Raw genomic sequence first — 13,966 nt, 5'->3', positions numbered from 1 at the left:
CCATGGCCTTTCGGGCTCATCTGTACATCACTCATGCACCCAGTCATGTACTAACTGTGGACCACCTACTCCGTACAGCGCAGCAGCTCAGCGGCAGCACGCCAGCAGTGCTTCCGCTTTCCTGGAGCTCCTGGTTCCCTAGAGAGGGACTCAAAGGGCCAGCTCAGCTCTGTGCATCAGGCGGTGGGGTAAGTCACCAGCCACAGTACAGTTGCAGCATGTCATAGATCTGGTGACGCTTCTTGAGTACTGAGAGGTGTCATGAAGTGTATTTCAGGGTGTCTCTTGGGCAACAGTTCTACTTGGCTGCAAATAATGTGATAAAAGTGGAAAATACAAGAAGTGAAATAAGTAAAAACAGCCAACCAGTGGAATGAAATCAGGACTTATCGTCTAGAGCACACACCAAACCTGCTTTTAGCATGAATTAATTCGGCTCTCAGAACAACTGTGTTTTATTTTTACGGAGGATATGAGAATGTGTGGTCAGGAAGGTGGATTTTGATTTGACTTTTTTTTTTTCCAAGCACTCATCTCATTTGACCCTTGTGAGTTGTAGCCTCTGCACCATTGGTTCTTTCCCCCTGGGTTTTAAAACCCACAAAACATCTACAGAAGTAGGGCATTCACCAAGGGGTGAGAGAGACAATAAGTGAAAAAAATATACTTCTGCTTCCTCTCATTTGAACAAATGCCAGATGCCAACAGATGTGCGCCCTAAACATTCTATGGTTAACAACCACTTTTATCATTCCTTGTAAATATCTTACTTTATATTGCAATCATGCAGTAGATGATTGGAAGTGGTAAACGTATCTGTTTTTTACATTGGGCCTTCCAGGAAAGATCAATGGAGCCAAACACGAAGGGCAAGAATTAAAGCACGTACATAAAATAACTCAGCGTATGATGATAATGGCATTTCCAACCCACGGGGGAAAAGGATGGATTATTCCATAAACTATGTTGTAACAAGTGACTAAACATCTGGGGGAAATAGGCTTCACACTTCATACCAACATCAATTTGAGATGGATTAAATATTAAAATAGAGAAACCAACGTTATAAAAGCAGTAGGAAAAATATTGGCAAATACAAACTCATAGGGAGGGGAGTGCCTTTCCAAGCCTCCCTCCAACGCTAAAAGCAGAAACCAAAAAGGAGAAAATAATACTTGCACGTAGCAGCAAACAAACTGAAAAAATATTTGCAACACACACGATAAAGGTAATGCCCTTATTTTATAAAGAGGTCTTATGAATCTTATGAAAAGATAACCATCCAGTTAATAAAACTGGCAGAGTGACTGCCCAGGCATTGAAGAGGATAGCTGTCATTTGGTCCTACTCAGCATCCATCTCCCTGGTCTTCCTTGGTGAGCTGGTGCACCCTGTGGTTTAGGTGGGGCTGTCTGGAACCCGGCAGGCACCCTGGTGGTACAGTGGTTAAGAGTTTGACTGCTAACCCAAAAGTTCGGCAGTTCAAATCCACCAGCTGCTCCTTGGAAACCCTTTCAGGCAGTTTTGCTCTGCTGGTAAGGTTGCCCTGAGTTGAAATCGAACCCTTGGTTTTTTTTTTGGTCTGGAACCCTAGACTCGGGTGGTCATGTGACCTAAGCCTAACCAATCAGCCCTATTCTATCTATTGAGCTAAATGAATCAGTTCAGAGATGGACATGTGACCCAAGATGACCTAATCAAATCTGATCCCAGGACTTTTTCTGGAGTGACCCAGAAAGAAATGGAGTTTACAGGGGCCGTCTTGTGAAATCTGAGAATTAAGCCATTCGGAGGAAGGTAGTGAAGAAAAGATAAAAGACCTTGTTTCAGGAAGACATAATTGAGGTCTTGGTTCTGACCACAGCTGAAGGTCACTTTTTTCTCAGACATCTTTTGAGCCATAAACTCTGTTTTTGATTAAACAAATGTGAGCGAGTTTTCTGTTGCTTGCCACTGAAAAAGTTCCAGCCAATACAAGCAGCTTGCACACGTGCGTGCACACACATACACAGAAAAGTTCCAGCCAATACAAGCAGTCTGCACACGTGCGTGCACACACGTACACAGAAAAGAAAAAAAAAACTACAGATGCCTGTTATAGAGAAAAAAGGCCGGATTACATCAATAATTTCAAAATACAAAAAGGATGTGTTTTGTCACTTAACTGGAAAATACCTGGTGTTACCAATGTTTTGGGAAATGAGTATACCCGTAAATGGCCGATGGGTAGGCAAATTGGTGCAACTTTTCTGTAGGGCAGTCATTCATTATATCAGAAATGCGTATCAGAACCTACATTTTAATGGACAATTCCAATTCTAGGAATTTGAGAATACGTGTAGAGATTTAGCTATAAAAAGTGTCCATTACAGTGTTACCTAAGAGATTAGAAACAGCAAAGCTGTACCAGTGCGGCACTGACGGGACACATTGTAGTGCGTGCCTGCAACTCTGCAACACTCTGTCCCTATTCAAATGATACCGTAGAGGTGGGATCGATCACTTACAGTACCAGTTTCATACTGCTGCGTGACAAATTACCACAAACCTTTTGGCTTAAAATAGCACTCATTTCTGAGCTCTCAGCTGTGAGCTCAGGATGTCACGAGGATGGAATCAAGGTGTCCGCCTGGCTGTGGCCTCAACGGGAGTCCCAGGTCCTCTTTCCAGCTGGTGTGGCTGTGGCTGGATCTGGGTCCTCGTGGCTGTCAGCAGGGGGCGCTCTCACCCCCTTGCCAGTCCGGTGACCACCTCCATCTTCCGTGGAATCCCTCTCAGGCCTTGAGTATCTCCAGGAGTGCCCAGGCTCTTTAAAGGGCAGACCTGATTAGAGCAGGCTCATACCATAATCTCCCTGTCCTAAAGTTACCTAGTCTGGGACCTGCATTGCACCTGTATACTCTCTTCACAGCATCACATGAATTGTGCCTGACTGTGTAATTGGGAGGAGGGGGTGGGCAGCCTCGGGGCCATGTTACAGCTCTGCGTACCATAATGTAACCTGTGGGGGAAAAAAAGGGAGCATATTACAAGAATATGTATAGCTCATTCATATTTTTTAATCAACAATGACAGACACAGACCAAGACAGAATGAAAATTAACAACAACAAAAACTGTGTCCACATGCCAGAGCCAAAGAAACATAGTAAAGGGTCCACACTACCTGTGTTACCTTGGGCAGGTGACTTACCTTCCCTGTGCCTCAGATTCTTCCCTATAAAATGGGGTTAATAATAGTACCTGCCACACAGGAGAATTCATTGGGGAATACATGTGCATACTGAGAACACTGCCAGGTACAAGGTGAACACCTAATTACATGAACTCTTATGATGATTACATTTACATAGAAAGTTTGGAAAGCTAGAAACTGAAGTATAAGTAGTGCTTCTCTCTGGATAGCGGGATTCTGTGTGATTCTTAAGTTCTGTTTTTCTTATCTGTGTTTCTTAAGGAGCCCTGGTGGTGCAGTGGTTAAGCACTTGGCTTTCTAACCAAAAGGTGCGTGGTTCAAATGCACTCAGGGCTCCTCGGGAGAAAGACCCGGTGAACTGCCCCCGTAAAGATCACAGCCTAGGAAACCCTATGGGGCAGTTGTAGTCTGTCACGTAGAGTCGCTATGAGTCAGAATCGACTCAGCGGTGCACAACAACAGTAACAAATCTAACCATCTATTGCTTGTGTAGTAAAAAATAAATTACAATTTCAAAGGAATAAGTCTAGGCCCTTGCGAGCAGCAGGTTGGTACTAGGAAAAGTTCCCACGGAGTTGTCTCCCCTTTCATAACGCCACTCCCCACCCCCCACCCCTGACACCCCCGCCCCCACAGGTTCCCTCAGCTGTAGACCACACCCCCTGCATTATCAAAAGTAGGATCCCCACAGCTGGGCTCCATGCCACCCCACTCTCGGTCTTGTTTCCAGTGGTGAGAATCTTTGGGACAAGCATCTTTGTGCTGAAAAGTTGTGAATGGGGTGTATGCAGTCGTCAGAACAGCAGTGGGAAGCAGAGGCCTGATTTTGTGCCAAGAACTCAAAGGGAAACTCATTTATTTCTAGGTGACTTCACCGTGTTTGTTAAGCAGAACTAGTTATTTTCAGACCAACAGCTCCGGGTAGTTGTCACTTTCAAGGGCTGTCCATGAAAGCTGGGACGGGGAAACAGAACGGGCCCACAAACCACAGTTCTGTGTGAATCTCTTTTTTAAAAAGAAGATTTCGCTTTCTCTTCCTCTCCTTCCCTCTCTCTCTCCATTTCCCTCCCCTTCTCTCTCTTTCCTCCACCTCCCTCTCTTTCTCCTCCCTGTCTCTCTCTCATTCTCTCTCCTCTCCCCTCCCTTGCCCTCTCTCTGTCTCACAGCTTTTGTGCTGTTCAGTACTGTGGGGAGGAATGATGTTTCAAAGGTTGAAAACTGGTAGAAACAAAGAGGCACAGTGCTTCACTTACAACTGTCATGAAGGCAAAGGAAAAAATTATCCTAAGGGTTGACTGTTGCCATAGAGCCACTTCTAAAGTCAGCATGCCCACAGTGTCATCCTTGGAAAATGCTATCATTCCTGTACAGGCTAGACAATAAAGTTTCCTTTTCCTGCTGCTGGGAACTGGAGATGCCTTCCGAGCAAACGCGACAATCACAGAAGAAACAGATTTTACTTCACGTTTATTTCAAGACTCTTATTTAGAAGCATCTGGAGAAGTCTCACATGAGATGCCTATAACTTTTTCTGGCCCCCTCCACTGCTGTAATTATTTCTACATTATTCCGTAATGACACATTTGTCTTTGTACCGTTTTATATTACCTTCCTGGGAGAAATGTAAAATAATTCATCAAAATGAAGTAATTAACTGATATTGTTTATAGTTTTTCTCATTTTATGAATGGGCAAACTAAAGCAATGAATGGGTAAAGTGATGGGCCTCTAAAGGTAAGTCAGACTCTTTTACCTTCTGGAACAGGCGTTTTCCAGAAAAGCCGAATAGAAGTCAGTTTTAGCCTAGCAGATCCTATTGTACCACGGGCTTCCATTAAAAAGTCGGGAGTGTATTCTCCCAGGAATAAAATCCTACAATGGTGCAATTCGGTGTGATTTGCTTTAGTTGGACAACATTTTTGAGTTGTCTTCTCCACACATGGAGTCCCTGAGTGGTGCAAACGGTTAGTGCACTCGGCTGCTAACTGGAAGCTTGGAGGTTTGAGTCTACCCAGAGGTGCCTTGGAAAAAAGGCCTAGTGATTTACGGCCACAAAACCAGCCCATGAAAACCCTGTGGAGCACAGCTCTACTCTGACACATGACATGAGCAGCTGGGCTTTCAGGGAGGCCGTGAACAGGAACAGTACAGGAGAGAAGGACAGAGAGCCACAGGGGCTGGGGGTGGTGGTAGAGGACAGTCCTAGATAAGGTGATGGGGTGGGGGGTCTTTCTAAATGCAGTCATCTTTGAAATCCATCTTAATAATGGGCTGAATGATGGCTGAAAGAATGTTCGCACCTTAAACCCCCAGAACCTGAGAGTGTGACTTTTATCTGGAAAAAGGGTGTTTGTAAATGTGACTACGGGTCTGAAGATGAGGTCATCCTGGGTCATCCAGTTCAGATTTCCTTACAAGAGAAAGGAGAGGGAGGTCTGACAGAAGCGTAGGAGGCCCCGAGACCACTGAGACAGGGTGCAGAGATGGTGCCACCAGTCAGGGAATGCCACAGCCACCAGAAGCTGGAAGAGGCAGAAGGCCTTTTCGCCCCTGGAGCCTTCAGAGGGAGCACCGCCCCTGCAGGCACCTCTCAGACTTCTGGTCTCCAGAACTGGGGAGAATACGTTTCTGCTGTTTTAAGCCACAAAGTTTTTGGTAATTTGTTAACAGCTGCCACAGGAAACAAACACAGCCTTGAAGCCTTTGGCTGGAGAAAGCTGGGTCTAGAGGACGGAGTGCAGTGCCTTGTGTTGGAAAACAAAAAATGAGAGGCTGTCCAGTGTTTCTCAATCGTGAGGGGAAGGGGCATCTGTTGGCCTTCTGGGCACAACAGCTTTTCTTTGGGCAGGGCTGTCCTGCCATGGCAGGTGTTAAACATTCCTGAGTCTTGTCATGAAATACTGATAAAAACCCTCGTCATCCTGACAGCGAATTTCCCTCTACCCCCAAATTCCCACAAGCCCTCTGGAGAGCAGTCCCATGAGTGGTCCGACCGCTGGTGACTTGCTAAGAGAAGGGAGGATCAGAGTCAGGTAATTTTTACCTGAAAGGGTTAACAAATCAGAGCCTGTAATGTCCGTCCTTGTTCATTTTATTACTGAGTTTCCTCCCTCCCTTTTTTTATTTAAAAAAAAAAACTCTCTTTTTTTTTATCACCAGGAATGAGGGTTGAGCTTTATTGACTGTTCTGGTTTAGAACCGGTTGAGGACCGTGTGATTTTCCTCCCTTGAACGTATTCACCTGATACGTCACTATGGCGCCGATTCTCCAGTGTTTCCTTATTAACTGCCATCGTGTTCAGGGTGGTCCTGTGTCCAGCTAGAAGATCCCACTTTCCTTCATGTCAGCTGAACTGTACGTGTGAAGACTGTTGAAATGGCAAATATTATGTGACATATTTATCATCAAATAATTTTTAAAATTTCCCTTCCCCAGCTTCCCTGGATGCAAGAGGTGGCCAAGAAGAAATGTGCCGTTTTTGTGCACCATTATTGCCCTTCCTAGCTGCCTGGAATGTAAATGTGAGAGGTGGGGCAGCAGCAGCCATAAAGCACCTCGAGGTGACCTTGAGATTGGAAGTCAAACTCTAGGATGCTGGACTAGGAGAGGGAAGCCTGGGTCCCTGATGGCTGTGGAGCCACTATAGTAGGCTTGGGCTGCCTGCTTCTGAACTTATTTTACGTAAGAGAGAAATAAACTTCGATTTGTTTTTATAGGCAAAAACAGAGGGAGGTCAAAAAAGCATTGAAGTGGGCCTTCAGCCACTGTGGTGAGCTGGAGAGCTGAGATCCCAGCTAAAGGGGACAGCTGCTGCTGAGCTGGGGCCGGTCCTGGGTAGCAATGGTGGTTCAATATTGCCACATCTCTCAGTTTTCAAAAGATTTCAGAAATTCCAATTTTTATATGAAAGCTCCCGATTTTAAAATACCGGCTCACATTTTTTTTTCTTTTTTAAAGCACTGTGTGGCCGAATCAAAACAGAGCTGAAGATCATATTTAGCCTGTGAGCCGCTAGTTTACCAACCCTGCTTTCAACTGTTCTTTTCAAGACCCAGGCTGAAGTGTTTTTTTTTTTTTTTTTGCGGTGAGGTAGATTCAGACTCAGGGCAGTGACCCCATGTGTGTCAGAGGACTGTGCTCCCCAGGGTTTTCACAAGTAGATCGCCAGGCCTTTCTTCTGAGGTGCCTCTGGGTGGACTTGAACCTCTAGCCTTTTGGTTAGTAGCGTTTTCAATCCCCAGGGATACCGCAGACTGGTATCAGCCGACCCCAAGGTTGAGGGGCATGGTTCAGGCAACACTAAGCAGTTAGGCCCATTGCGCTCCTGGTGAACCCCCAACTTGCCCTCTCAAATGCTGTTCCCCGCGTCACATAAGTCGTCCTCCAAGGAGTTTCCAGTGGGCTTCACACTCTCCCCACGTCCTCCTCCTCTGCCCGGTTTTGGGGTGCCTGGGCCTGGGAAAGAATTGAAAGAGACCCGGGGTGTGACCCCCTTGCAGGAGACTGTGGAAGCCGGCAAGGCCCCCGGAGGGCCCCATGAGAACTAAGATCCCTCCCAAGTGCTTGTGGAAATGAGGCGCAGGTGCCTCTCGGAGGGTCCCCCCCCCGCCCGGGAGCAGTGTCCCCGCGGCCTCCACCGGCGGCTGAGCGCCCACTCGCGGACACTCTGGGCCTCGCCGCCGCGCGGACCTCCCCGCGCCACCGACCCTCCGGAACCGGCGCGCACGGCCTGGCCCGGGGAGGGGAGGGTCGGACAGGCCCCCACCCCGCCCCGCCCGGCGCCCGCGTCGTCCGCCCGCCTCCCGGGCCTGGTGGCGGCGGCCAGATCCCCGTGGCCGGGAGGCGGCGGGCGGGATGCGGCTCCTCTTTCTGGCGGTGCTGCGGCCGCACACGGGCAACGCGGTCACCGCCCAGCGGGTCCGGTAGGTCCGGTGGGCGCGCGGAGGGCAGCGAGCATTCTCGATCTGAGCGTCCTTGCCCGGCCCGAGAGGCGCGCCCGGGATGCGGGGACGGCCCGGGGTGGGTGAGCGGATGGTCGGGGCGTGGGGAAGGCCCGAGATAGGGGGCTCGGGGACCAGCCTGGGGTAGCGGGGACTGCATGGGGGTGCAGAGACAAGCGAGGGGGATGCGGAAAGTAGCCCGGGGTGCAGGGGTGCAGGGACAGCCCGAGGGGTGCGGGGACCGGCCTGGGGCGCAGGGGTGATCCGGGGACGATCCCGGGAGCGCGCGGATGGTCGGGGGTTCCAGGAAGGCCCGAGAGAGGGGGTGCGGGTACCAACAGCGGGTGCAGGCACTGCCCGGGGGTACGGGGTGCGGGGACCAACCTGGAGGATGCAGAAAGGGCCCGGGGTGTGGGGACTAACGAGGGTGCGTGGATGGTCCGGGGATGTGGAAAAGGACGGAGAGAAGGAGTGCGGAGACGAGCCTGGGGTCGCGGGATGGCCTGGGAGCCTTGCGGGGGGGGGAGGGGGGGCGGGTTCCTGTACCAGCCCTGGGGATGCAGGGACCGGCCCTGGAGTGTGGGGACCAGCCAGGGGTGCATGGTCTGCCTGGCGTGCGGGAGCGCTTCGAAGGGTGCGGGGACCAGGGGGTGGCGCAGTGAGTAGCCCGAGAGTGCGGGCCTAGAGGGCCTGGGGTCGGCCTGGGGATGCAGTATCTGCACGTGGAGAGATGAGTACTCAGCCCAGGTGTCTCGGCGCCAGCATTCCCGGGCCCTAAAGAGAGAGGTTGGCTGGCTGCCCTGGGGGCTCCACGAACCACACCTGGACCAAGCAAACGCCCACATTCAAGGTCACCAATGGTCTCCCAGACTGAAGACACCCCCCAAGCGACCAGCACCTGGTGACCTTAGAACACGTCAGGGCGTCAACATGGCGCTGCGTGAACGATGGTGCTGGCCTAGTTGATGTGATCAGTGTGGATGGACATTCGGCAGAGATAGCCGTGACAGCTCTGCCGAAGCTACCGGGTGCTCTCCCCAGATCTCTGCTGTCCTCCTTTATTCACACCGCTGATTGTTGGGAGCTCACTGGGGTTGGGGGCATGGCCGGGAAGAATGCAATGTTACATCTTCATGGCACTTACCATCTAGTGAGTGCGGGAGAGACAGGATGGAGACAATCATCGAGCATGTGCAGTGGTAGAGACAAGTAAACCAGTTGGTGATGGAGTGGATTCTGACTCATGGCGTGGGTGGTGCAAATGGTTCAAGGCTGGACTGCTAAGTGAAAGGTTGGAGGGTCCAGTCCACCAGAGGCACCTCAGAGGAAAGGCCTGGCAATCTACTTCGGAAAAATCGGTCATTGATAACTCTGGAGCACGGTGCTACTCTGACACAATGGGGGCACTGTGAGTCAGGTGGACTAGCCAGCAGCTGGTCATCATGCTCTCTGGAGTGGATATTTGAAGTATCCCACCAGCCCCTCCTGTCTTCCTGTCTTAACACTAATCTTTCTCTGTGTTTACATTGTTTTGTTTACTTCTGTGTTGTTTCCTCAGAGCCCTGGGGGTGCAGTGGTTAAGACCTACAGCTGCTAACCAAAAGGTGGGCAGTTCGAATCCACCAGCCTCTCATTGGAAACCTTATGGGGCAGCTCTACTCTGGTTTTTTTTTTTTTTTTTTTTTATAGTCTCCTGAATGGCTGGTAAGCCCCTCAGGGCAAGGAGGTGCCGTGTTCCCTAGGATCTGCCTTGTATTCCTCGGGTGAAGGAGTTAAGCAAGGTCAGGAATTCACAGCTGACTACATCAGTGCCTGAAGCTTAAAAGAAGCTCCGTTTTTTTTTTTTTTTTAAACGAACTGACTGCATGAAATTTCCCCATTGACTTCCCCTCTGTGGGTCTGCTTCCTCATCAGTGAGATGGTAATCTGGCCTACACCAAGCTTTAGTGGTCCTTCCAGCTAGAACATATTAGAGTTCTCCTTAAGAGCGTAAGCGAAAATCACCACAGAGAAATCCGCTTTCTGAAACTCACTGGAGACTGGTCAGTTAGGATTTTTTCTGTACAGGTTGGTTTTATGGCACAGTCGTGACATTCCGGTCATTCACTGGGTGTCAGGCAGTGAGGGAGGGGCTGTGGTCTCACCCCCACTACTCTCAGGGAGCTTGTTCCAGTGGGGGAGAGACTAAGGAGAAAACAGATGTGAGGGGGGGTCACTACTGATAGTGAGTAGGGCTATTAAGAAAAAAACGAACCAAAATAAGACAAATGGGAGACATAGTGGTGGGTGGGGCTGCTATAGATAGTAAACCAAACCAACCTGTTACCGTGGAGTTGATTCTGACTCCTAGTGACCCTGTAGGACAGAGTAGGACTGCCCCATAGGGTTTCCAAGGAGCGGCTGGTGGATTCCAACTGCCGAACTTTTGGTTAGCAGCCGAGCTCTTAACCACTGTGCCATCAGGGCTTCACGTCAGGTAATGGGCTCCAGGAAAACCCAAAACCAAACCTGTTGCCCTCAGGTCGCTTCTGACTCCTGGCGGCCCTGTGTGTGTCAGAACAGAACTGTACTTCATAGGCTTTTCGTTGGCTGATGTTTTGGAAGTAGATCGCCAGGCCTTCCTTCAAGTCACCTCTGGGTGGACTAGAACCTTCAGCTTTTCAGTTAGCCGCTGAGCGTGTTAGCCATTTGCACCCCCCAGGGGCTCCTAGGCCTCTCTGAGGAGGTAACCTTCAAGCCTGGACTTCAGTGACAAGGGAAAGCCACTACTTAGAGCGAGCGCTGGGGAAAGGCCCCAGAAGTGGGTCATGGCGACAATTACTAGTCCTGGGGCTGGAGGAAGCTCTGAGTGTTTGAGAAACAGGAAGAGGTTCAAACTCACTGGGACAGAGTGAGTTTGGGCTTAGTGCTATGAAGTGAGGCCAGAGAGGGGGCCAAGTGTGGCTGTCCCTTCACACATGGCGTGGACAAGAGCCAGTGCTTAAGAAACTAGGGCAAGCTCCTGGAATTGGACATTTCACTCCTAAGTAGTCGTGTGTATGGGAGCCCGTGTCTACCAAAGGCCCAACCCACCTAGAGGGCCACTGGCTAGGCATGTTCCAGTGGGGAGCGACTAAGGAGAAAACAGCAGTTTTTATCCAGAGTCAAAGGTAAACCAGAAAAACCACTTTGCCAGCTGCTCTCCTTAAGTTCATCTGTTCCGTACCCATCACACTGCTCACAGGTCCTGCACCTTTGATGCTATCTGCCTTGCTAGGCCTGGGGGCTCAGGGGAACGGGGCAGACACATCCTGCCCTCGCTGACCTTAGGCCCGAGAAGGCCGACATTGGACTAGACAGCAGGGCCACTTGGTCAGATGCTATCATAGATGTGTCCCTGGTTGTGTGTGAAGCAGAAGAAAGACCGCAGTCTGTGCCTTGGTCCTCTTCAGCCCACTGTGCCTTCCCTCACCTCAGGAAAGAAAGAGGAGAAACAGAAGTTGCTTGAAGATAGATTCTTGTCTCATTTCTGTGAAAGTTAAGCAACTTGAGGAAATGGCTCTGGGTGTCCTGTGTGGGGAGGGGAGGGGGTTCCCACGGTTACGGAGATTTCCTGTGATTTCAACAGTAAGCAGTGAGGATTAGAGGGTCTTCTCAAATATTCTCTGCTAAGGACCCCTAGGATCTCCAGATGACTCTGGGCACTGGGGGAGAGGAACCCCCCACAAATGAATAAGATGGGATTTCCCATCAGTGTAGCAGAAGAAGAGTTCTGAGTTAGATAAGAAGAGATTTAAAAAAGAGAAGAAATGGGTCCATTCTTATGCTCCGAAATTTGTAAATGAACACCTGATACATCGATAGCTAAACTGCTGAGTGTGTGGAAAAGGGAGGTCTGGGGCGCTGTGGAAGCTTGTTGGCGGGGGGAACCTATCCCAGTTCAGGAGTCAGGGAGACCATTGGGCTTAGCAAACTGATGACGGGCACAAACCCTGGGCTGAGATTTTTGTTACTTGCTGTCAAGCTGGCCCTGACTCATGGTGACTTTATGTGCACCGGAACAAAACGTTGCCCAGTTTTGCACCATCTTAATGACTGTTGATATGTTTGAGTCCAGCACTGCGGCTGTTGTGTACTGCATTCAACTTAGGGGGCTCATCTTCCAGCCCTGTATCAGACTGTATTCTGATGTGAGCCGTAAAGTTTTGATTGGGTAATTTTCAGAAGTAGATTGCCAGACCTTTCTTCTGAAACCTGCCAACCACGGGTGACCCCACTGGTGTTTGACGTAACAGTGGCCTCGCTTCCAGCAACGTGCAAAGCACCACAGTACAACTCACAGGCAGATGGGCGGTGGACTTTAAATGTACATCAATGTAAATAGTGTGCAGTGTGAGTTAGTGTTACGATATCCTAACGGCTGTCAGCATTTAAAATACCCTCATTAGGCACCTACTCTTTGGGGCCTGTTAGAGGTCTACGTCAGAGGACTTGTCCTTTAGCATGAAGGACTTCAGAAGAAGTTGATAGTGTTTAATATACGAGCTTTCCTGGAAAGATCACACAGCAGGGATCCAGGGAGTCTACCTGCAGAGCAGCACTGAGGGGCCCTCACCTCCTGGAGCACTGTCCCCTGGCCCAGTCAGGTGGGCTGGTCTTGCTGTCAGAGCAGGGTCCCATGTGCCCGGACTGAGTGAGCATTTCACACAGGTGAAAGTCAGAGAGGGACACCTGTTGCCCATAGAAACAGCTGTGGTCCTGCCGTCCTGCTTGACAGAATTTGGCCTGGGCACTTCTGTCATTGGCGCCCACCACCTGGTGCTGAGGCCAGGGGCGGGAACGTGCTGTTCTCCAGCCATCTCTGCCCCCCAAGGCTGTAAATACTTCCGAGAAGAGCAGGACATCCTCACTGAACCAGGCTGGTTTAGGTTAGTTTCACAGTAAAATTTAAAACTAAAAACAGTTGAAAAACTAAAGGGTAAGCTAAAGACTTGGCAGAAACAAAGAACATCCAGCTCGTTATCATCTGACCTCTGGTTCTTGGGACTTGAGCCAGCGGTCTGCCTTACTGCCTGCTGATCTTGGGTTCCTCAGCCCCTGCAGCTACGTGAGTCAGGAGAAGCCTCCAGCCTGATGCCTAACCCACCCATGGACTTGGGACTTGCCAGCCTGTACAATTATGTGAGCCATTTCCTTGAGATAAATCTCTCTCTATCTCTATATGTGTATGTGTATATACGTACATGTATGCATATACACATATGTGTGAGTGTGTGTACACATATATTAAAAAAATCCATTGTTGTTGAGTCTATTCCGACTCATAGCAACCCTATAGGACAGAGTAGAACTGCCCCATGGACTTTCCAAGGAGCACTTGGTGGATTTGAACTGCCAACTTTCGGTTAGCAGCCGTAGCTCTTAACCACTACGCCACCAGGGTTTCCATACACATACACACGTGTGTGTGTGTGTGTATCTTCACCTAAGTTAACCCATGGAGGGGAAAGAAATTGCATGAGCAATGGATGCAGAAAAAAACAAAACGCAATGTTGATGTAGTAATTAAGTGATGGGAACCCAAAGTTTTAACTGATGTTCACCTGAAATAGGAGGCTGGTCCTTGAAACATTGAGAAATCTTCTAAATTAAAGGTGGACGAGCCTGTGGACGCAGCCCACACACGTATTTGCATATTGCCTGTAGCTGCTCTCGCACTACCATGGCAGAGGTGAGTGGCTGTGGGGAGACCACCGTTATAGAGAATGTGTAAAGATGGTTATTGGAACTAAGGACAGGGTACAGGATTTGGGTTTCTTCAGGCCAGAATAGGGAATTCTGAGGGCTAATT

The 13,966-nt window shown here is 49.6% G+C and overlaps 1 protein-coding gene across 3 annotated transcripts in view; it reads left to right on the top strand.

Moving 5' to 3' along the window:
• The first annotated feature begins 8,035 nt into the window (after positions 1–8,035).
• Positions 8,036–13,966, top strand: part of GLT1D1 (glycosyltransferase 1 domain containing 1) — a 79,982-nt gene continuing 74,051 nt past the window's right edge. For all 3 annotated transcript variants that reach the window (XM_023540411.2, XM_010600795.3, XM_064272044.1), the window contains exon 1: positions 8,036–8,118. In XM_023540411.2, coding sequence (XP_023396179.1) covers positions 8,051–8,118 — 68 coding nt within the window. In that variant the 5' untranslated portion in view covers positions 8,036–8,050. The remainder of the gene's footprint in view (positions 8,119–13,966) is intronic.

This window comes from Loxodonta africana, chromosome 19 (genome assembly GCF_030014295.1).
Source record: "Loxodonta africana isolate mLoxAfr1 chromosome 19, mLoxAfr1.hap2, whole genome shotgun sequence".
NCBI classification, from domain to species: domain Eukaryota; kingdom Metazoa; phylum Chordata; class Mammalia; order Proboscidea; family Elephantidae; genus Loxodonta; species Loxodonta africana.
The sequence above is the reverse complement of the archived record's forward strand: the minus strand, read 5'-3'. Positions and strand labels throughout refer to the sequence as shown.